A 24,581-nucleotide genomic window follows, 5' to 3' on the forward strand; every position below is an offset into this window, starting at 1 on the left:
ACCATATAAACCCTCACATTTTCCTTGAGAAGTGAGCCTCATTGTGGTCAGTGATAATTATAAACTAAAACTGCTCCCCACATTTGTGTGTTTATGTTTCCATCTTTTGTATACAATTTAAAAAGAAGGACATTGTTAACTTCAGTTTGATGTTTGAGATTATGTGGTCAGAGTATCTCCAGTCACAGACAGAGACTGTGACTCACACAGTGTGCGTACTGCTGGGGAGACTTCTCTATTAGGTGTCCTTTGATGTGTCTCATAGGCCAGAGTGACACGGACACCAGTGACTCCGTTACCTCCCAAGACTCCCAACAGGGCGAGCCCTCAGCCATTGAGCCCGTTGTCATGGTAACTCCCAACCTCCTGACAGCCCACTGCGGCCTGCTGACTAATCTGCTGGCTGTCCTGCCAGATTTTACCCTCACTGCCATCCGACACAACCAGCTCCTCCAAGTCCTGGCCAGGTAGGCCACATGCTCAGTGCACATGAACACACCCTCCCCTTTAATGTGTTAATCAAGAATAATAATGAAAATATTATATACACATACACTATAACAGTCCCAGCAATTACTTGTTTATATTCACTCCATAGCTTGTTGGTTTTATTTTTCAGTGTAAATATCAAACTTTTTCTGGTTGCAGGCAGTTTTAGTCAGTGTAAATAAGAAATCATAAAATCAAGACTTGAGCCCTGGTAACATATTTTTGTCATTTTTTATAATAATGAAAGATTATATGAATAATTATGTGCATATTTTAATCAGCAGAGAATACATGTTAATTGTAGCCTTAATCCCCAGTAGCTGGTCTCTTACAAACACACTCTTTTTTTCCATCATGATTCTTTTCTTCCTCAGTCTGGTGGATATCGGGCCCATTGAGAAATGTCTGACTGAGCTGAAGACACCCAGCGTCCTACCAGGAGAGAGAGAAGACATCAAGAGCCAGGTAAGGAACAGTGTGATAGACAGTACTGAAGAGTTTTTCAACTTTTTTTTTTTTGTTGTTGTTATTATGACTTACCACTAAAAACGTGGGCCGGTACGTTCCAGTGCCAGTATCAGTGCGAGGTTGTCAGTTTGTGAGTTTAGCGTGGGTGGAATACTCAACAAGCTCAAAGCATGCCATTGCAGCTAGGAAGATTAGCTTTTATATAAGAATTATAGTTTTTAACTATATGTTCATTTCCACCTTTTCTCTAACCTTACATGCTCAGTAAAGTTGTGTGTGTGTATTTGCATGCATATTTGGCGAGTATGTACCAATTTCGGCCTGTGTGCGTGTGTTTCAAGGTTATCACCCTACTTCAGTTCCTGTCCAGCTTCTCTAAACTGCTGCAGTCATGTGTCACAGTGAGCCAGGAGCTGATACCTGAACTGGACTTCCCGAAACAGCTGTTGACTGCTCTGGTTTCAGTGCTCATGCTGGACACCAAAGGATTAGGTCAGACTCTTATATTAAATTCCAGCTGAAAGTCATATTTAAGAAATAAAGTTTGTTGTGATAGTGCAGAAACATTTCAAAATGCTTTCCATATTTCATGTATATATATATGTACCGTCCTGTATGTCACAAGTCTCAACAATGCTTCAAATGCAAGTCCTGTGTAGGCTGTGCTCCACAGTATGATCTGTGTGTGGCTTTTGTGGCTGTCTCGTGTCATAAAATTTGTGACTCACTCCTTCCCCTCTTCAGATGCAGGTACCCGGGACACGGTTTGTATGTGCTGGGCAGACGTGTTTATGCTCCTGGCTACTCTGGTGAGGAGGGACAGCTCAGCAGCGTACCCATCTGTCTCTGCTGCACTGGGGAGACGCTGGCGGGCATTTGCAGGTACACAGATACTCTGCTCTTGCGTCTGTGTGTGCGTGTGTGCATATGTGAGCAAAAGTGACAAAATGAATTATTCTAGTTTAGGTTGCAGAATTAGTTGTATAATCATATATTATAGATTACTTCTCACAGTTTGCAATAATAGATTATTGTCTGCTTTTCTAACATGTAGGTGTTTAATTTAAATTACCCACTGCACTTTAAGAGTCAAGATCTTGACACATGATGAAATTGGGCTTTAAAATGTTTTTTCCCCCAAATCATAAAGACTAATAATCATGATTAGAGTAATTATGCTATTGCAGCAACTCACAAAATAATCAGGTTTAGGTTTGTTAAAAAAGAAAGATATTCTGTCACATTAACAGTTTCATTGCATCATTACTGTGTGTATTAACTTCCCCGAGCAGATGCTAGGATATGATGATTGCATCCTGTCCTTATACTACCTCTACTCCTCCTACTCATCCTCCACTGTGATTAATGGTGCAGCAGAGGAATCTGATGAGTCCAGTAAAAGATGAATGCTGAGCCTTTGTGTGTGCGCAGTATTATGTTTGTGTGTACATGTTTATGGTATCTGGGTGTCTGCATACACATTTAAATGATTAGTGTGTTCTCCACCAGTGCATACTGCCTCAGTCATGGACAAATATCTAGCTGTCAAGGGATTTAAACAATGGATTTGCCATTTTGTCTGGCTGTGATTCAGAACGCATTGCCGAGTCATTCATTAAAAGGAAGCTATTCTCCTACCAGCTCCCTTTTTTTTTTTTTTTTCCCTGTGTGTCTGCAGGAACACTATCAGTGTGCGTGACTGAGAAGTTTGCAGACCCTCTCCTCCACACTGTGGCTTTGCAGTTTCTCTGCACAGTTTGCACAGAGGAGACAAAGAGTCGGGGCGTAGGGGCCACAACCTCTAAGTGTGCAACTACTTTGGCTGACATTGTGAATGGTCCCTCAGCCAGTCAGCTGTGCGAACTGTTACTGCAGGTACATGGAGGTGGTGGTGGAGGTGGTAATCTGTTTAGACTTTGGTCCACAGTGGGAGTAAGAATTGACTAAACTTGACTAGTTTTTATACAAAAATATATGTGCTCATGGCAAAGTTATTTCACAGCTTTGGTGGTATTTATTGAGTTCATGATTATGTGTAATAGTCACTGTGCCCCTCTTTTGACTGTTGATGCCAGAGTTTTGAAAAGAGAACCCTTCAGGACCCTTTAAAGAAGCTGACAGGTAGAGCTCTGATGACACTGCTGGCGTGCAGTCCCACAGCTCAAAACCATGCAGCTAAAGGTAATTCCCCAAACCTCGAGCAAGAAATACTGTCACCTGTTTTTCTTGTTTACTACTCTCTGTCTCATTTATTCCTTTACATTGAAAATGGGTCACCAGCTTGTTGTCTTATGTGGTTCCCCCTACCCCATACAGTGGTTTTTTAAATCGTAACCAAAATATTCAAACCTTATCTTGGGGGTGCCCTGGTAGAGCACAAACCGCTGACAGCTCCATACTGAGGTGGCCTGGGTTCGAGTTCAGGTCGGGCCCCTTGCTGCATGTCAGTGTCAAAAAAATCATTAAAAAGAAGCTTCCAAAAACACTAAATATTTATTGTAGAAAATTACTATTATCTTAATTGCATCTCTCAACCAGCTATTTTCTGACAGTTATGGTGCATAATTTACTGTCAGTCTTGAAATAATTTGCAGCTAACTAAATTAAATTTCTATCATTTCATCCTATTCTGAACCTCTGACTTTGTTGTTTTCTAGCTGGTTTAATTGACAGCTGTGTGGAGCAGATGAAGCAGACTCATTCGCAGCTCCACCTGGAGTCAGTCCGACCCAGCAAGGCTTCTCACCGCAAAAAGGTGAGCAGAGACTGGCTGGAAATTTCCAGTCTCAGCGTTTCTGTGCTGCCAGTGTTTAGTTTTTTTTTTCCATTGGTTAGAAAAACAATCTGAATACAACTTGAATGAGTTTTTGGATAAATATTATGAACTCTGAGTTAATATTCTTGAGCAGTAAAGGGTGTTTTTTAAACTTGGAACAATTAAAAATATTGAATTTTGTTTTTTCTTTCCATATCATCAGGAAGAGGGCTATTTAAAGGAAATCAAGCTGACTGTGGAGATCCTGCGGAGTGCTCTTTACCGCAACGATGAATGCAAAGTGAGCCTCTGAGTTTGCCTTTTAATTCCCCACTGCTAATTGTTTTTTAATGGAACCTCAGAGTACCAATGCTGTGCCTGTAAATGAGATTCACCTAAATGTGCACAGCCCTGCTAACATCTCAGCAAGTTTAGCTTCTAAACCCTGTAATGGCATTACTTACAAAGCATATTAGCTGGTTTTCATTTTCTAAGTGGCCTTTCAGTCACTGGTGATTACCTTAGACTAAATAGCCAGGGAGGCTCGGCTGCGGTGCTCACCCTGCCATTTTTCTACTCCCCGCATGTTTTTCACTTAAACACTTAAAAAAATACAGAGGCCTTTTATGTTGATTACTGCCATCTGTGTTTGTGCTGTTGTGTAAATCAGGGTTTCGCTAATATATGTTATTACTTTAACCAGTTGTGCATCTGTAATCATGTACATGCCTGCATGTAGGCCTTTTTCTTTGCATGTTTTTTGTGTGTGTGTTGGAGGGGGTATAACGTGTATTTCCATTTGTACTTGTGTCTAGGTGGTGGCCACAGATGCTCGCCTAACACTGGCCCTCTATGCTCTTTGGCCTTGGCTCCTATTGGACGACCCCACCATGGAGGCAGTTCTGGAGCTTCTGTGCGTCTATACGGCCAACTGCACAGCAGGTCTGTATGTGTGTGTGTCTGTTTGGGCTGTCTGTATGTCTACGTGTTTGTGCAGGCACTGTGCCTGGCTCGTGCCTGCCCATCGCCTCTGTCTGCGGTTAGCAATCTGACTGAGTCACACACACTTTGCACTAAGAGCCCCATTGTCCTCTCCAGTGGCCACTGAACAACATTGTGTCTCACTGTATAAGACCAGCGCCTGCTTGCCTGCCAGTTACAATGGGCACAGTGTCAGAATCTGGGAATCAAGATGCATGGCTTCTCACTGTATGTATGGCAGCGGGTCACAGAGCAGTGGGAGATGATGTGTGGAGTGACAGAGCATCTCTGTGTTGCCGGAGATATTGGTATTCCATCATGCAAATGTAAGAGCTGTACGTGTGGAAATCAGAACAGCAAAAGAATTGTAGAAAAAAAGCTTTTTGATTTGTGAAAGGCGAGATTCATGGGGAGGAAACAGTAGGGAGATTTTACTTTGATAAACGACTCGTGGTCCCTTTTGATCATGCATGCATGTGTAACTGGTGTGGTTGTGCAATGGAAATCAGTTTCATCAGTGAAGGGAAGGAATTTTCATGTGCAACACTTATGAATGTTTCTGCGTGTGTGTGCATGTGTGTACTTCCGTTTGATTGGCACCGGTTCCTCAGTGGGTGCATGTGCTCTGATCTTAACTCACTTGCTTTAGACCCCCCCCATAAGCTCAAGCTGTGAAGCAACAGAAATCAGTGAAGTCGGGCACCGTATTTCCCTAAAGGTTAACTGAACAGCAGGTTATGTTCAGGCTGCATGCAGCCAGGCTTAGTATTACACCATCCACCCTCAGGCTACCGTTTCGTCTCCTGAGACTGCTACATTTCTACTGAATGTTTCATCTCCAGTCTACCTCCTTCATCCAAGGCTTTGTTTGCACTGCTAGTTCAAGTCAGATTGTTGTTTTCATCTGTGGCACACACATTTTCATAGATATTTTTGTAGCAGCCTCAAAACCTGCTCCCACAGACACACAGAAAGCAAAAAAAAAAAAAAAGAAGAGAAAAACAAGTCTTTTTTCTACACTTTCAATGCAATGATTAGATCTATATGTTGCATGGTTGCAAAAATGAATCAGATTTGAGGCAGCAGTGGGAACGCCTTTGACTCACATCAGTGAAGTAGATCCATTATAAAGCAGACCTCCCTTGTCAATTTCATGATACACCAGCTTTCTTGACAGGTATTGAGATAACCTCAGGCTAACATCAGCATACGCCTGTTGCTGTATGTTACCATTTTAGGATTTGCATAACCAGCTAACTGTCATGTTCTCCAATAAGCAACATCAATCAGTGTCTTTTTTCTGTATTTTGCATGTAATCTGCTGCTGCGGCAATTAGTCATGTCAGTTATACTGGTGTAAATATGGTGCCAAACGAGAGGTATTTTGTTTGCATCACTTATTTGTGTGTTTTCTATTTGTGTTTACATTTCTGATTGGCCTTGTAGTAGAATAAATTGTAGCCACAGCCTAGGGCTAAATAATTGCCCTCCCTCTTAGAATCAGAGAGTTGTCATCATCAGTCTGAATGCTCTCAAGGTGAATGAAGATTAAAAGCCAGTTAAAAGATGAGAAACTTTCAGAGGTGTTTTAAAGTTATCTGATTCAACCTGTGAAACCCGTTGCCTCTAACCTCAAACCTGTTTTGAGAAGACTAAGAGTTGCACTCCTCTTCGTCATTTTTGTCATTTGGTGAGACAGCTTTTACATCAAAACAAGCTGTGCATGCAGCCGTGCAGAGGTGTTTTGATGTAGTGGGCAGACAACCATGCAGGTCTTTATTTTTGTGGCCACTGGTGCAGGCTGCACAGCTAGCTAGCATTAAGATAAACAGAAAGAAGGAACCAGCTCCAACAAAAGAAGGAAAGTGTTTCACAGTGTTTGTTTCTGACTTTTCCTGATGCTAGAAGTGGCTAGCATAGCTGCTTAGAGTAGGTAGGACCACAGTACAGTGCACACCAGAAGGAATTTAAGTATTTATATGTACATATCCACAATATTTCTGAAATGCATTCATGATCAAAAACGTAGTGTTGTTTCTTCTCCCTCAGCATGCAGTTCTCTTTGTGGCACTGGCCCTGGTATTCCACCAGGATCAAAAGGTACCTCCAGTAGCTCTCTGATGCACGCTGTCATGAAGCTGGCCTCAGGGATTGCTCCAGACAACAGCCCCATACAGAAGCTAGCCTTCTCTCTCTTGGTCAACCTCGCCATGTCCCGTGACTGCCGAGGCCTCCTGCAAAAGGTTTAAGCTTCATACACAGTGGGCAAGACAAGTGTCTAATTTCTAAGTCAAATAAAAAGATGTAATTAGTAAAACAGTACTTTGTTTTACCTCGTACCTAGTATTTGTTTTTATCCCTTAATATACACTTGTTCAGATGAGCTAATTCTTTATTTAGCTAAAGTGAGCTATATAATGACCTGTTACATATGAAGTAAACTTCCCTCATACTTAGCCTGCCAAAAATGTTGCCCTCACAGTTATGTTCACAATTATACTTTGCAAGCTGGGGAATCATTTTCAAATCTGAGGAATAGTTCTTAATAATATGTTCGCGTGACACTGAAAGTTTTGTCTTCCTTTTCTGTCATTCTCAGAATAATTTCTTGCAAGGCTTCCTGTCAGTGCCGGTGCCCAAAGCAGGTGGTGTTAAAGCCACATCTGCAGGTGGTGGTGTGAGCCTGCTGGGCCTGTGGCTGAGGCTGCTGGTCAGTCTCTCGTTCGCGGAAGACACCCAGCAGAGTATACTTAGGGTGAGCGGAGCCTTGGAACTGCTGGCAGATCTAGCACCGCACCGGCGCCCCGCGCTGCTCACCCTTCACAACCTCTGCTTCTGCCCTGCCAACAAACCACACGTCATTGCCAATGGTATGAAAAGAAAGCAGACCTATTTTTGATGTATAACAGTGTTTTTTCATCATTAGATAAAAACACCATTTCATATATGAGGTGTTTTGCAATCACTCAGATTGAACACAGAAAAACAAAATTGTAATATTTGATATTAAACAAATAGTTTTGGGAAACACATTTGATTTCTTGCCACAAGCTAGATGAGAAGATCAATAACACTCTCTTTGTACTCTAAGCAGGCTACCTGTTTTCCCCTGCTTTCACTGTTTATGCTAAGCTAACCATGTCCTGTCTCCGGCTCTCTTTTTAAAGCACAGATGTAAGAGCCATCGATCTTCTCATCTACTGTAACTCTGCAAGAAAGCAAACAAGTGTATTTACCAAAGCGTCAAACTCTTGCTCTAACATCAGATTAACAGTTAAATCTCTAAACTGATTTTAGGCACTTTTATTGATTACCCAGAAGCACAGTATGTATATCAAAGCTGTGTTCCTGACAGTTTGTTTTGGTGTCTTTGTTCCCTCCAGTGTTTAAAAAATCACTCACAACACATTTTTTTTTTTTTATTTCTTGTGCAGGAGATGTCTCTAAAATGGATTTAGAACAGCAAACAATTAATCATCAGCAACTAGCCATTAAAAATAATCATGACAGAAAAAGAGTACCATGTCGTGAGTTTAGTATCAACCCTGTTTCAGAAGTCAGATTTAAATTTAGGTAAGCAGAAGAATGCAGCAGGTGTTCAGTGTCTGAAGATGAATGATTGTAAGATGTGTGGATGTAGAAAGGAGAGGAAGTCGAAGAGACAGCTAAAAGACAGATTGTGTACCCCCATGCAATGCAAGCTGCAGGTGGGAGTTGTGGGCCCAGGTGGGCGGACTCTGTAGCAACATTATTTTTGTTTCCTGTGGAAAGATCATATTTCCTGTACATGTTGAATCAATCATCTTACAATAAATGTTTGAGAATGCCACATTGCAACTGTTACATTTCTATGTGAATGTGTGAAAAAAAGTTAAACCAGTGTGGCTGTGAGGTTTGAAAGTGCGACCCAGATAATGACAATGTGCTAAAACAAAAAATCTTTTTGTGTTCAGCATGTGGTGTTACTCAGGTTAACAGTTTTTTATATACTAAAATATAATCTGTGTTTTCATAACTGCAGCCCTTTCAAAGGGTACTGCTTTCATCATTCTGAATTAAAGAGTATATCACATCCCTTTTTTTCTGCCAGTTGATGGCTCTCTCGCAATTGATGAGTGCCTCTGATTATCTGCATATCTCTCCTCCAGACAAAGCCATGAAGGTGCTGTTGAGCTGTCTGGAAAGTAAAGAGATGGAAACTCGCTGTATGGGAGCTTCTGCACTTTGGGCCTTGCTCCATAACAATCAAAGGGTACACACACACACACACACACACACACACACACACACACACACACACACACATACTCATGCACCCAAGCACTAAAAGTTTATTTTGGTGACTGTGCATTTATTGGCTTGTATTGGAGTTTATTGGTGATATATGTCAAATGAAATCCCAGGGTGTCTTCATGCTAGCTGGTTCTATGCCTATTAGGCATAAATAAATCTGCCTGAAATCTCCATTGTACTTGTACATACAGATGGCTAAACTTATTTATCTCTTGATTATAAAATTAAAATCAAATTTTTCCCTCTAATATAATCTAACATAATTTTCCCTCAAAGGCAAAGACCACTTTGAAGTGTCCCTCTGTTCGACTGAGAATTGAGAAGGCGCATACCATCTCTAAGAAGGGTATCTATTAATTTACTTTATGGGAATTTCAGCATCTGTCCCGGCATGAATCTGAACATTATACTTTAATGTCCCATTGTTTACTTTTTTGTTTTTTTGCAGATGCAGAGAACAAGCAGGAGCCTACGAGTACCTATCTGTTGAAGTGCCTTGAAAACCTTTCCCAGCTGCTAAATAACTGATTGCATTTATGTGTATTTTGGTTTTGTATCATGTTTTATACTTATAAAATAGTAATTAATTTTGATATTAAAGTGCCAAGTGGTAAATTTTAGTTAGTCTTGTTTGTTGTTGTTGTGGCTTTCAACACAGTTATTGTGGGTCACAGCCATTGTGGGTGAAAGGTCAACAAATTTGCACTTTAGGGGCAGCCCCACTCAGTGCATGGTGGATATCAGCACAAAGGCATCGCAACACAGTACATACGCAATAATGAGGAGGCACATGAAAAAGTTGTTTTCTCATGCTAATGTGAATACGCCAGACTGGGCTTAAGTACAGCAGCGCTTTAACATAATTGCTAACATCCACATACTAACATGTTCAATGAAAATGTCCAAATGTTGATGTTTAACAGGTTTATTGTTTACCATGTTCACTGTTTTATTTTACTTATTTTACTTGAGCAAGTTTGCTAATAATTAGCACCAAACATAAGTTACAGCTGAGGATGATGTGAAAGTCAGACTGAAAGTTTTTCGTATAATTGATAAACAGAAATTATAACCAGATGATGGCACTAGATGAAATTTAAAATTGAAGTCTATAATTGAGAGATTTCAGTAAAAACAACTCGTATTGACGTCATGATAGCACAAAAGGAAAAGTCGGGATCATCAAAGTCATAAAGTGACTTGAATATTTCACAATTTAATTTAATCAATCCAATAGCTATTTCTCCCTGTACCACAAATGTCAAAACCTCATGGTGACACTAGAGGATAAGTCAGGGGACCAGTATCTCTCACAAACTAAATTCAAGATTTATATCCTTTAATTGTGAATTTCTATTTTAAAATGCCAAAATATGTAGTTCTAAAAAAAAGTTAAAAGTTCTAAAAATAGCTGTGCACAAAATGAAAAGCACTTATAGTTTGCAGAATTTCAGGCAGCTGAGGGCAACGTTAGCAGAATTTAGAAACTTCAGAATGGAACCCACCATGCAGCATTATGCCATAAGCTTGCCTCCCATTCCCAGCCCTAGTGATAAAGTGCCCCTCTGTGTGGAATGAGCTAACAGTGGGCTACCATGAAGTGTGCCCCAGTAGCTCAAGTGTTTCTCTGCAGCCAGAGAGCTAGCAGGAAGTGCAGCTTGGGTGCCTCTCCACTCGTCTCATCAATGCAGCTTTCATTCTCCCTTGGTGGGGCAAGATGGAAGCTGTACAAAAGGATCACTGGTACTTTGTGGTACTCATCTTTCTCCCTTTTCTTAAAGGTATGGAGTTAAGATATATATATATATATATTATTTATGATTACATGTTTTTAGTAAATTATTCTCTTAAAATATTATATAACCTTAAAATGACAAAACCTTTATTGACATTGTTGAAAGTGATGTTCACTCTTGTCTTTCAAGATAGATTGGAAACTGTGAGTCTAATTTAGCTATGATGATGTTTCATTTTTTTAAATCATGTTTAATTCATAAGCAGTAATTAAAAATACCCTTTATTCCACAATTCCTTTTTAGTTAAATTAGATGGGAAGATGGTAGGAATGCTTCTTATTGTAAGTTTTGCAATACTCTGAGACATTAATATTCCAAACCTGCCAGAACGCTCCCAAGAGTGTCACTGGACTTGAAATCAGCCGTCATTCAGCTCGGAAAATAGGCTTTGAAAACTTGGAAGCTTGATCACCGACTATTGTCAGTCGTGTTTGTGTGTACTGGCTCGAATTAGCCTAATTACCATTACCCGAGGGATGGCCTCAAAGCTGTGAATGAATGGCTGTGGTAATCTTCAAGTAAAAGGATTTTTGTGGGAAAAACGTATTTTTATGCCACATTGCACAGGTGTAACCATAATTATTTACAAGTTGAGAGTTTCTGAACAAATAAATGAAAATGCTAAAACATAATTGTAAACCAACAAACAATTGGTGATTGTTGTATTTGATCTGAGTATGAGTATAACTTTATTGTAGTGATGATTCCTAGATTTTGGTCAAGATTCAAACATGTTAACAGATCCACTCTCTGTCCAGTTGCTGTCCAGCAGAAAGAGGCTGTTACAGTTCGACTGGAGGAAGGAATGGTTCTCGAATGTTTGTGCCCCTGGGACGGCAACCTCAGCATGGTGTCCTGGACCAAAGTGCCAGATAAGTATCCAGTGGCTGTTTTCCATCCAGAGTATGGAGTGGCCTTCGCTCACCATTACAGGGAGAGGATAGAGTTCCTGAGGACCACGCCTATGGATGGAAGTATTTCCATGAGAAATGTCACCCATCAGGATATCGGGCTTTACCACTGCTCTGTTCAGACTTTCCCTCAAGGACCCTGGACCAGGAACATTCAGGTGGAGGATTTAGGTAAGGCAGCTGACACACTATTGCTCTGGTTGTTTTTTGGTAAGAAAAAAGCTTGACTTTATCAAGTAAATAAGTGTTAATCTGGAATTAGGCTTTATTTTCAGAAAAGAAGTAGAAATTTTGAGCTCTCTCAGATCACTGAACCTCTGCTGTTAGAAACGAAACTTAATAGATTACCATTTTTCCATTTCCATTACGTGTTTAGATTTCTTTCTTTCTTCTGTGATGTACTGTTTCCTGAGTGTCTTCCACTTTCCCCTGTTTACAGACGAGCCCCCCGAAGATGAAAACATCACAGAGCACCCAACCCCTGAGGTGACCGTGTCAGACATAGAGCTGGTGGCAGAGCAGGACAACAATGTGACCATCAGCTGCAACCACGAGCACAACGGGACAGTCTACCAGGTCATTTTGGAGAAGATGCCGCACGGCCAGCCTTGGGGCATCATAGGTGTGTGCAAGAAGGTGGAGGGGGGCCTTGTGGGCGAGGACTACAGTGACAGGGGAAGGGTTAGCTGCGCCGACAGCCTGGAAGTCAGTCTGCACCTGACGGGCGTCGTGCTGGATGACAGCGGGTTCTACCGCTGTACCTTCAGTACAGATGCGGGGATGCAGACCACCACTGTGCTGCTCACAGTGCCCACTCCAGGTACAAAGACAAACACCATGCTGTAGTTAACATACACGTACATAACAGCTACATGATTGATTCTCATTCTTAAATGATTTATGGATAAACTGTGAGAACAGTGATTGATGACAGATAATGAACACAATAAAACAATGCGTGTGATGTTAATCTCGTCTCGCATATTCAGCAGTATGGGCTTTGCAAGCATTCACACCTGCTGAAACCACAACATCCTCTGGCCCGTCTCTGAGTATCGTTGATTGGAAGAAGTGTGTGTGTGTGTGTGTGTGTGTGTGTGTGTGTGTGTGTGTATGCTACATTTATGCTTCAGGGTGATATTGTGTGTCTGTATCTCTACTGTTGCTGACAGAGGCAACCCCCCCCGCCCCCCAAGAAAGATCTTAGGGAGGAAAACCACTGTTTTCAAGCCATCTTGCTCCTCTTTTCATCATTTTTTCTCATTCTATAACCAGGTGGATTCAGCCTATCCATGTACATGATGTATATTTACATCGGGGCTGGAAGTGCAGGGCTTGTTCTATTCATAGTCATCCTCATATTAGCATTAAGGCACAGGTAAGATCTCACACTGTCATCTGTCTTTTGCAAACAAAACTCCAAAACTAATCTTGACTGTGAAATACTGGTCTGTCTGTTCACTGACATCAAGTGCCTGGATCTTTGCAGCTTTAAACACAGGGCTGAGTGGCATTATAGGATATAACTGAGTGAGTAGAAGAGGCTACAGCCACTGCAGCAGCTCTGCTTTGGTCGAAATGCTAACGTCAGCATGCTAACATGTGCAATGCTGATTTCAAGCAGGTGCAATGCTGACCATGTTCACCATCTTAGCGAGTTAGCATGCTAATATTTGCTAATTAGAGCAAGCGATGAAGTGCAGCTGAGGTTTATGGGAATGTGGTTAGTTTTACAGGTATTTGGTCAAACATACTGGATAATTTAATTCAAACACAGGTTTGGAATCACATGTTCTTACATGAGGCCCAGTGTCTTTACCACATTACATCCAGACATTTGCATTATAGAAAATCACTAACATCAGAAGGATTCATCCTCTAAGGACCAGGAATGTTAGTCAAACATTTCATGGCAGTCCATCCAATAGTAGCTAAAAATTTGACCCTAGTATTTGATAATTAGCACTTTCAGAAGAAAAGTCTTCAAGAGAATATCAGTAGCACAATATGAATTTACACCTGAGATTGCTCCATTAAGGCTTTTGCTTATAGTCCACTGATGGAAAATTCCACATTTTTGGTATTTTGTAGCAGCTCACATTCTAATTGTTTACTTTTGTCTAATAATCACCACAGGAAGAAGAACAGGAGAGAGGAATACAGAGTCAAACTGCACCCATCCCAGCGACAGGTAAGTGTTACGTTATTCATTATATCCACTCTCGTCTTTACACTTGACTCCTTTAAGACTCTCCCCAACCTTCTCATCAGACATGCACTACATTACAATACCATTACACCTACTTGATACAGCACATCCCATCATCATGTAACCTGATACATTGTAATTTACACTTGCAAACTTAACCAGTGCTGCTTTAAAGTAACTGACAATGCAATGGCTTTTGGATAATGTAGTACAGCATAAAAATGTAGAAAATGTGTAGCAAGAATTGGTTGAATATACAATTTCCTCTTATAAATTGTTGGGTAATGTGACATAAGGTGTGACATAACTAATATTTGTAACATTCTGACCTGATAAAGTAATATTATACATACATGTAGCAATGATATGAATGATGTAAACATCCAAATAATTCAGTTCTGTTCTTATTTCCTTATAGCCTATTTCTTTATTGATTATAATTATTAATGAAAATAAAGCTGTATTAAATTATTTAATGTATAATTGTATTTAGTATAATAATATGGAATGAAATGCCCTACATATTTAATGATTTAATAACAGCTGTGTTACAATGTCATTTTATGCTATTAGAGCATACTACAGACTGGACCATCAGTCTTTACATTATCACCTGCCACATGTCCTTGTCTAACACCTCAAATACTAACACGATTTACCACATATTCACAGCCAAACTTCTACGAGAACATCCCCATGTGCCCGAAGATTACAAAGAAGTCCAGGCAGATAAAAACTTGCCCAGTGTATGCCAACCTACACACTGTGCGATCGCACAAAACCAGATTTTAGCCACATGATTATGAGCATATGCCTAAATATGATGAACCGCTAAATGTGAATGCATAAATTTTATTATTTTATGAGTGTGCCCTAAGGTTTTTACACACAAATCATAAATATGAACAAAAACAAGCACTGTGTACAATTTATTTGAGTTTTTTAATAAGATGCAGGGATCGCACTGACACTGAGTAATATTCAAACTGTAGTTTGAAATGCATTAACAAGCTGGTGCTCATGTAAGTCTCAGGAAGCTGACAAGTTTGGTCGGGTCCAGCCTTTAATTAAACGTGGTATGTACTGCATAATTACTGATGAGAAAATATTTGTTTTGGGCAAAACAATATCTGACAGTAACCATCCAACAGAAAGAGCAGACAAAAAGCCTGCATAATCATTCTTTTCACTTCCCTAACCCCTGAGTAAAACGATTGACAAAAGCCTGTGTAATTGCTCTCCTTTTACTTTCATCCCTCCTGGTTTCCATTCAAAGCTTGACAATGGTGTCTAATCATCTAACGGAAAAAGAAAAGCAGTCACTCAGCACTGTACCATCACTTGAGACTGTTGCTTTCCCCAAAGGGCTCTTCGTCTAGGATGGCTGCGTTCTAGTTACAGCACACTCTTACTCTGAAAGCTAAACTCTAATTAGCTAATCCTGTGCTTCAGTTTACAGCTCCTTATACTTTGTCTATCTTCTGTTTATTGATGAATGTTTGGATTCTGTTTTTTTACTCTGTTTTATAAAATGTAATAAAAAAAACAAATATTTTTTATGATTATCTGTCACAAGGTTTACAAGCTGTATTTATTATTTTTATTTTTATGATTTTAAGCCTGCCTATATGCTCTTGTAAATCAGTATTGTATGGTAGTACTATTAAACTGTGTGTTGTTTATGTGTAATGCGATTCATTTATCTCCATAGAAATGGAGGCAGTGGCAGAGGCAGTAATGGATATGCGGGCTTTTCCGCTAGGAAACAAGACAAATGTGGACAAAGATAGAAATGTGGAACATAAAGGGACAATATAGTTTTGGAATCACAAGTCATTGCCTTCATTCTTTCATCTTGCTGTTCCTGACAAAAACAGTAGAAGCTGCAAGTGTACATTTGACTGTGATGCTTGTGATACTGTGTATGTGACCAACTTTACAGAAACTGATGTGACTGTTAATGACTCCCTGTGGTATAAATAAAACATAGTGTCATAGCCAATATATCGCTTTTTTCCTGTGCTGTGGGAGTGTGAAAAAAGGAAACTAAATCAAAAGAAACAGAAACTACAGATTGAAAACTACTTCTAAGAAACCAAACCATTTACTGTAAGATGAAAGCCATTGTCTGAGAAACTAGAGTTACTGTAAATTCTTCAATTTACATTCATTGATATGAGTTGGAATGTAGAGGAAATCAGTCTACCAGCACCTCTGAGGCTCTCTAGTTAACACATTCGATTTTGTTTGTATAATTCACACAAAACTGAGATGTGAAAATAACAACTTGTTGTTTTATGGAGGGACTTTCTATGCTAAATTAAGCCAATGGACTCCTAGTAGTAGCTTCATATTAATTGTATGAACATGCGAGTGCTATCAATCTCATCATTAGTCAAATTCCTCTTCACTTACCTTTTATTCAATATGCCTGAAGACATAAAGAAAAATGCTGATACATGATAGAACATTCAATTTATTACCTTTTTATCATCAAAAACATTACATATGTACATTTAGTGAAAACTGTAGTCCTACACTCAATGTATTCAAAGTGCTTTTAACATATAATCTGACAGTAACAGAATACAACATGTGGTGGACACATGTATATTAACACATGTATAGTATAGTAACAGGAACAGAAAATATGATGACACATCATACCTACAAACGAGTGAGCAGCTACAATAAACAACAAAAATCGCAAATGATAACGATCCTGTCGACTAACTTTCTCCAGTCACTTCAGCCAGCACCGCTCTAATGCTCCAGATGTAGCGGATGTTTTTTCTAAATTCATTTATTGACCACACTTGAGCTATTGTAAGGCTCAAGACAGCTAGAGCAGAAATGTGGCAGGATATGTCAACTGTCTCTCTACGTGCTCACATCACAGGCTCTGTGATGCAGACTGACAACTTTTTTTTAAGACCGGCACTTTGTTTTAGGCTCAAATTAATATGATCGTTAAGTTCTCTTAAATACAATATGCAAAATAAAGTGACAAAATTCAACTTTAACACAAAATAAGTGCATGTACATTTATATTCACTTCTCCAGGAATCTAATATCTACTGTATTTCTAGATACAAACCCAAGAGAAAACAAAATCCACAAAAAAGTCAACAAAAAAGGGATTAAGTTTGATGGTGAGGGATCGCTTTTGGTGCCTCAGAGTGAGTCATGGGAAACCATTTTTTTATTTCAGCGTTGTTGCTGTAATTTGAAAGATTCACACTCTTGCCAGAAATAAAAGCACAGACAGCTTTACCACAAATATTTGAAGATGAATCAGTCAGCTTTACAGTGGCAACAAGTGTTATTCTCAACTTTACAAAAGATCTCTGGTTAGGTTTTGTGTCTCAGGTGTGATACAACACTACACAATTGTTTTGAAGGTACAGAGCTAACTATTCTGTCCACAGCGGTAAGCTCAAAGCCCAAAGACGCAACTTTAGTTAGGTTTAACACTGTGGTCTGTGTCGGAAGGCACTTCTTACTTGAAGAGAACATTATCATCACAGCTGTCACATACCGTCAGTGATACATTTCACTCACATGCTATGGGCTTAATGAAAATATTTGATAGTTTTCTTGTTGATATTGGCTATTGTAGTGACAATGACCTCTAATATAAGTTTGCTCTAGCTAATACTGTTGCTAATGGATGGAAAAGAGAAAAACAAGGTTGTTTTCAGATTCAGAGTCAGAAATTGTGGTGTTTTTAATCATGAGCTTGTGATGAGCCATTTTATTTGTTATTAAGGGAATAATTTGACATTTTGGAAAATACACTTTTTGTTTTCTTAACAATGAGAGGATTAATATCACTCTCTATTCTGTATACTAAAGTGGAAACAGTGGAAAACAGTTAGTTTTGCTCTGTCAGTGACAAAATCCACCAGCACCTCTAAAGCTCACCAATGAACACATTATCTCATTTGTTCAAAAATGTAACTGTAAAAACGACCAGTTGCACTTTCACAGGTACTTTGGACAGAGCCAGGCTAGCTGTTTGCAGTCTTTATGCTAAGATAAGCTAACAGTATTCTGGTTGTAGCTTCATACTTCGCATATTGACATGACAGTTGTATCAGTCTTCTCACCTAACTCTCGGCAAGAAAGTAAATAAGCTGCATTTTCCAAAATGTCAAAATAATTCTTTAATGAGTTTTGCCTTTTTGTGTATTTTATTGAGCACAGATTTTCTCAGTGAAATATATTCATGTTACTATTTTTTCTAGGTTTTAATCATGTGTGAACATGACATACCCGAAGGCCAAAAATTTCCATGAAGTTTTATTACCTTGCACAACTCGCCTCATAGGTCACCAACTTCTCTCCTTTTGCTAATGAGCCAGTTATCAGATACTGTATATATGAGGCTGGAGAAGAGCCGGGAAGCTATTAATATCAAATTGCACTGCCAGAGTAATGTAAGGTTGGCCGTTTAAAGTGGAGACGGCTGTGAGAAGGTTGCATTCTATCATTTCTGACATGGCAGTCCACTCCTATATCCTTGAAGCACATTTCTGAATGACTTTTTCCTTTCGCTGGTTGTAACTGATTAAGGGCTTTAGCTGATTCATCACTGCCATCAAAGTCAAGCGGTTTTTGTGTAAGGCATTGATCAATTTCACATTCTTGAGAGAAAGTGGAATACAGTAAGAGTGGGAGGATTATGTGTCAAAAATTGTGGATTTTTTTTTTTTCTTGGAATGCTCGCTGAGGCTGCACATTGTGGGAATGAGCCTGATGTGATATTGTCAATTTCAGAACAAAAGTCTCTCTTTTTTTTTTTTTAACAGTGTTTTACAGCAGACCTTGGTGTGTCTTTATCTTCCTGTAAGGTGTAGTGCAGTGATTAAAAAAAAGGAGGATCATGCTGGCTTTAACAACAAAATGACAACATAAAACACTTTAAAGCTACACTTAAAGGATTTTTGGTGCAATCTTTGAAGCTACTGCTGCTGTCACACAACATACAAAAAGAACAACATCATCCTTTTCAGGACAAGTCTTCATGTACCACTCGCTCTACAGTTGACACTATTGTTAAAGTATCACCAGGAAATGATATATTACACATGTCACTATACATATTTCTACATCCTCTCTACAGTAGTGGGTAAAGTGTCCAGTTTTGGTCGAGCAATTCTCTGTCATTGAAGGGGTCTCAGGCTGCAACTGGATTCACAGCCACTAGAGGGCGATGGTGCCTCTTCCTGGTGCTGGCTCTCCTCTTGTTCTGGCTCGTCAGACAGAAAGCTGGGAAATGTCTGTGCTCGGGGGATAAAAGTCATTGTCAGGCCAGTTCCTGTGGAAAAAAAGTGGAGAAAGAGTCAGTGGAGGATATATTTTTTTAAAGGAATGAAATAAGTTCATCTGTTTCATCTAAATGGACTTTCATCTAAACAAAATGTCCTGTTTTCTTCCACAGCAAACTCATAACTGTTGCTTAGCTACTGTCATTAATGATATCTTTATAAAGAAATGAAGATTAGAGATCATCCTACCATTCTTCACTTAGGTAAGTTATCTTTTAAAGCCCTTTGATGCAGGTGGTTCTCAGATGATACAATTATAACAATTATAAGTTGTATAGTGGTAACGGATGTGAGGGAAAATCAACCTTTCACCTCAAATACACAGCTTCATTTCATGTCTCATCCTCTTGGACTGTGTGCTGTCTTCTCATTCTCTGCTCTCTCTCCCTCTCCACCTTAATTTAAATTAATTGGACCAATTTGTTCTGCAGTGCATACTGGTTAACTGTGCTGAGAGGGAGTAATGGATACTTGTGGGTGGAGGGCTGTTCTGTGCAACTATGAGACCATTAATAATATATTAGAATGCTGTTTGGAGATGTGCACGCTGAGGTAGGTTGAGGATAAAGTGGCTGGCAGGCTGCTGATCATGCACCCAACAAGGAGGAAGTGGCCAGTGATCAATATTTAGGGAGGCGCAAAACCTAACACAACACTGTAATCAACTCTAACCTATGGCATATATAGTACCTACTATATGCAGCTCACTAGGAGTGGTTGCTACACATCAGTGCATTTCATACATTTCAAATCAATTCATGCACAGAGGTTAATTGAAATTCGATTAACAAATTAAAATTTGACTTTGTTTTCTTCCAGGGCCATACTGACTAAATTGACAAAGAGATCATTTTCTCTTCTGCTGTTGGTGCTGAAATGCTTATTAGCAAATATGATTTTAAGTTGTGCAAATCATTCATAATATAGTGAACACACACACACGCTGCCTCTCTTGTGTGTGTAGCTCACAGCGCCAGTCATGATGCCACCAAAGGGAATCAGGCTCAGACCATGAGACGCACTGCCAACTCACCACGACGTGGAATATAAAACATGACCCAGTCAGCCTGGCAATCAATGTCAAGTGGCTTATGTGTGAGTGTGTGTCAGAGCCACACAGAGAGTCTGTTAAAAAAAAAAAAAAAAAAAGAGTGAAGAGAAGTGATGCACAAGTAAGGAGAGACACTGAGCAGGAAAACACAGAAAGAGCATTTTCCTGTGTGAACAGCTTGCAGGAGGAAGCACAGAGGGGCCAGTGTGGGTGTGAGGATGAGACCAAAACAGTACCAGCCATAACAGGTGAGTCATACACACACACACATACACACACACATACGAACACCCCTCTGTCTGCTAGTCTTTCCTTTCCACCACTCCCTGAAATAAAGAAAAATGAGATAAGACTCCAGCTTTAGGTTTTAAATGCAGTTCAGTCCATGTTCTAGGAAAAAAAACACTGCAGGTTAAAAAAAGGGGGACATTTCTCTCCCCTCCCCGCTGTACTTAATAGATTGCTGAAACGACTGGTGCGCAACCAGGCATATCCTTTTCACATCTTTGCCAAGACAATCCCTCTCCTCAACCAAGGCCAATTTGGGCTGAGAAAAAAAAAGAGGCAGGGAGCCCAGTGCAGACAGAGAGGGTGAAAGCAGATCTCATCATCTCCTTGGTCATAAACAGCGGTGTTTGTTGTGCGGTGCCAGACCCCTGACGAGAGCCACACTTTTGGACAGGAGACACAAATGTAGACATACTTGCACACACGCACACACACACACAAAATAATAATAATAAAAACACAGAGAGAGAAGACATGGTGTCAGCATCCCTCCTCCTCTCCTATCCCTATGAGAAGCAGACAGTGATTTGTCAGTGCCTTTTCATTACCGGGGAAGGTCATGTCATCCTATCTGGCCTGGGGTGGCAGCTGCTGGGCTGGGCACACACACACACACACACACACACACATACACACACACTGACAGAATGGTGGACCCGGACACACATGCAGCTATTCATGCATGCATGTTGACACACACACACCTGTCTGCACCCTCCTTCCTCACAGTGCGATAACTCAGATGGCATCCTAGTAACAGCTGTAACCAGAGAAAGGGAGGGTGCTTGTACCACAAACTCTGGATTATGCAAGACTGCTGACATGTAGCTTTGTGGGGGTTTTATGTGTGTGTGTGTAGAAAGCCACTCACAGGAGCAACAATGCACTGGAAAGAATACAAGATCAATCTGATGCATCCTGAAGATTGGGTCAGTCCATTTAAATTTGGATTCAAATAATGCATGCTGATGACTGAGATTAAAAAAAAAACTTTCCATGCATCCAAAAAGACAGAGACCAAACCAGTTGAACTCAGTTTTACCTGTCTGTAATGAATTTTTCATGGGATTCAGTTTTTGCATCAATACTATATTCCATGTCGCCTGTTGCAGATAAAATAGTGTTATCATCCTGTTCTCCTATCATCTTGTCCCTGTGCCTTTGATACTTGCTCCCTCTCTGTAAAATCTCCTCGTATCACTCCCAACCGATCAAACTAAGAACAGCGCTCCATTCCATTAGAATTGCTAATGCTACAGCACTAAACTGTGGAGCACAATGAAATGCAGAGAGAGAGAGAGAAAGAGAGAGAGAGAGAAAGTGTGTGTGTGTAAAATGGCAAAAAAAATTACATAAAAATGGGTCCAAGAAAAAATACAAGCATTCTTGTCCCTTTTCCATTCCAATATTAGAGCTGGTAATTGAACCATTTCTGACAGGCGTGGCGCCTTGCTTTTTCAAGGCGAAAACTTTAAAGTGCACTTATTTCTATGCATCAGCAAACTCAGAGAACACAGCAGTTTCACTGAAATGCAAAAGAGTGAATAACATTAGGAGAGTAGAGGTGGAAGGTAGTAGAAAGTATTGTCTAAGTGTATAGTTTCTGGAGATTAAAACATCTATTATTAAAAAGGTGAATTCTTTGGGGGCTGATTTTTTTTTTTCGTATAGCAAGATGATCAAGGCTGAGTGTTTTTTTTTTTTTCCCTACACCACATCCCTCTGTTTCTTTTAAACAAAACACATTTGACAATTACTAGTTTCAATTATGGCAAACAAGGCTTCTGGGATCTTCTGAGACGTTTCCAGCTAAATAAAAAGCAGATGTGAAATATATAAAAAATAAAGGAGTTACATTACTTCACTTGCCAGGTCCCCCATTAACTGAGGCAAAGAAATAAACAAATAGGTGAATAAACCTCAACGGGACAGGAAACTGTGTTCCTTAATTATTCCCTTGCACCCGCAGGGTATTTGAAAGCAACCCGAGCATGACTCAGCAAATTGACTGTGCTGATTGGATATTCATCATGCACGCAGTGATATAGCCAAGCAACGCAGCCAGGCATCATGGTCCAAATTCCTGATTTCTTACCTCTATTTGCACAAAATCACTTTTCCATGTACTAATAGTATCATTACTACTGAGAAATGATTTTCTAAACAGCTATAACCTCTGTGCATGTGTGTAACATGTACATGTACCTAAAGACAAGGTGTATTTTGTTTTGTTTTTTCTAGTGTTATTATACTAAGACAGTGATTCCCAATTGTGTACTTGTATCCGAGAGGTTATTTCTACAGTTTCCAGGTACAACTGAGAAATACTACAGAGTAGCTACCTCAACTACTTCAACAAAATAGGAATTAAATCAAGATATATCAAAATATATCTACATTGAGTCAGCTGTTCACCTGAAAACTACAATATATATGCTTAAAACCCAGTTAGCAATCATGCATAGTAGTCTGAACAGTTAGCTAATGGACAAATGGAATTGAAGTAGTGAATACAAGGTTCAGTTAAGTAAACGGATAGGATTTAAACAGAAAATCTATTTAAAGGTAATGGATAAATGGTTGAAATAGCTAAAAATAAGTAGTAGTAAGGGATGAATGATAGATAGTTAGCTAAAATTAATGGATAAAAGAAATAGTCAAGTGTAATTGATACATAGTTAATTTAGATAATGGATAAATAGTTGAAAAAGTTAACTAAATGTAATAAGCAGGTAAAATAAACTGCTAAAAGTCACTTGAAATAGATATCTAAAAGTATGGAATCACGGGTTAAAATGTCTGGCTTTTGCCACTCTGAGTGGTGGCAGTGCAGATGTAAACTTGACCAAACTGACAGCTGTATGAAAACAATATTGTCACATATCCACTTTTTAAAAATTAATAGTTGAATCAATTGTTAAAATTAAGGGGTAGCCTACTTAAATTCATCTGACAGGGCCGCATGAAAGAATGAAGTCTGGGAACCATTGTGTTAAGAGCCTGTCTTATGTGCAGCACGTAAGATGTAAAAGAGCTTCAGGGAGGTGGAGACCTTCAGCCAATGAAAAATCAATGCAATTATTGCATATGACTCCAAGAATGGCTTGCGTGGCTTAAAAGCAGCACCAGCACCTGACGCCTGTGAGGTTTTCCTGACATGTCTTTCGCAGTCCAAACATCCCGTGTCACAACAGGCGTTAAACTCCTGTCACTCCCTAGAATCACCTTGTCGTCCCTCTTGTCTGACGAGACCTTTCGCTGTGTCCTCAAACACACTGATGCATTCAATTTATTCATGGGAAAGGAGGGGACATAATGGTAGCTCTGAATGTGTATGAGCACTGAGAAGGTGGAGGGTTGTTCCGAATCGGACAGGCACACAGAGAAAAGTGTGGGAGGACCAGTGAAGATGCCAGGGTGATGGATGAGAGAGAAGCTCCCTCTGCTCACCAGAGTTTGGAGAGGAAGAGTTTAAAAAGGAGAGTTTACAGAGACTGGGCCTATAAATAATGACCCTGAGGTGGAAGCTTCTCTGTTTAGTGTATATGAGTTAAATACATGTTGATGTTTGGAATGGAAGACTCGCATTTTGCTTTTAAGCTTATCAGGCCACAATTAAATGATAATGAAAAAAATCCAGCCTTCGCTTTTCAAAAGAAAATTACGACGTCAGAGCGACTTTCATCTTTGCCTGGCTTTCTGTTTTGCTCTATCAGTGAAAGCCAAAAGGCCTATAATCCTTAGATAAGTCTACTAATCAACTAATACCATGGACAGAGCATAATCTCATCAGCTCTCTAATCACCTTTCTGCCTCTGGTCTACATCTACACATTAGCACACACACACAAACACACGCACTCTTTCTTACGTGTACGTGTACATTAAGTCCACAAAAGGACATACAGTGCTGAGCCTATAAAGAACCTACTACAATATTAATGTACTTGGGGTGGCATTTATCTCTCTCTCTCTCCTTCACTTACACATACATTTACTTTCCAGAACACA

The 24,581-nt window shown here is 39.7% G+C and overlaps 3 protein-coding genes across 6 annotated transcripts in view; 2 read left to right on the top strand and 1 right to left on the bottom strand.

Annotated features, from left to right (window-relative positions):
• The window catches only part of rttn (rotatin), a 30,328-nt gene extending 20,722 nt beyond the window's left edge, over positions 1–9,606 (top strand). The window contains 14 exon segments of the mRNA XM_018674004.2: positions 266–467; positions 864–954; positions 1,299–1,449; positions 1,702–1,839; positions 2,636–2,832; positions 3,033–3,138; positions 3,615–3,712; positions 3,936–4,013; positions 4,528–4,654; positions 6,743–6,936; positions 7,293–7,563; positions 8,842–8,945; positions 9,263–9,332; positions 9,435–9,606. Of these exon segments, the coding sequence (XP_018529520.1) occupies positions 266–467; positions 864–954; positions 1,299–1,449; positions 1,702–1,839; positions 2,636–2,832; positions 3,033–3,138; positions 3,615–3,712; positions 3,936–4,013; positions 4,528–4,654; positions 6,743–6,936; positions 7,293–7,563; positions 8,842–8,945; positions 9,263–9,332; positions 9,435–9,514 (1,907 nt within the window). The 3' untranslated portion in view covers positions 9,515–9,606.
• An 860-nt stretch (positions 9,607–10,466) lies between these two features.
• On the top strand, positions 10,467–15,904 carry cd226 (CD226 molecule). 4 transcript variants are annotated; one of them, XR_001960687.2, is made up of 7 exons: positions 10,575–10,767; positions 11,541–11,864; positions 12,133–12,513; positions 12,969–13,071; positions 13,183–13,223; positions 13,830–13,884; positions 15,614–15,650. XR_001960687.2 is itself a non-coding variant. In XM_018674003.2 (6 exons), the coding sequence occupies exons 1-6, from the start codon at positions 10,704–10,706 to the stop codon at positions 14,692–14,694; spliced, it is 1,047 nt and encodes a 348-aa protein (XP_018529519.1). In that variant the 5' UTR covers positions 10,467–10,703; the 3' UTR covers positions 14,695–15,607. The 4 variants fall into 4 exon arrangements, 3 of the variants coding, with proteins under 3 accessions (XP_018529519.1, XP_018529518.1, XP_018529516.1); XM_018674003.2 differs by lacking the exons at positions 13,183–13,223; positions 15,614–15,650 and adding an exon at positions 14,575–15,607 and having other exon boundaries at positions 10,467–10,767; XM_018674000.2 differs by lacking the exon at positions 13,183–13,223 and having other exon boundaries at positions 10,595–10,767; positions 15,614–15,904.
• A 456-nt stretch (positions 15,905–16,360) lies between these two features.
• Positions 16,361–24,581, bottom strand: part of dok6 (docking protein 6) — a 44,327-nt gene continuing 36,106 nt past the window's right edge. Inside the window, exon 8 of the mRNA XM_018673999.2 lies at positions 16,361–19,222. Within this exon, the coding sequence (XP_018529515.1) occupies positions 19,068–19,222 (155 nt within the window). The 3' untranslated portion in view covers positions 16,361–19,067. The remainder of the gene's footprint in view (positions 19,223–24,581) is intronic.

This window comes from Lates calcarifer, linkage group LG24 (assembly GCF_001640805.2).
Source record: "Lates calcarifer isolate ASB-BC8 linkage group LG24, TLL_Latcal_v3, whole genome shotgun sequence".
In the NCBI taxonomy this organism is placed as follows: Eukaryota; Metazoa; Chordata; class Actinopteri; family Centropomidae; genus Lates; species Lates calcarifer.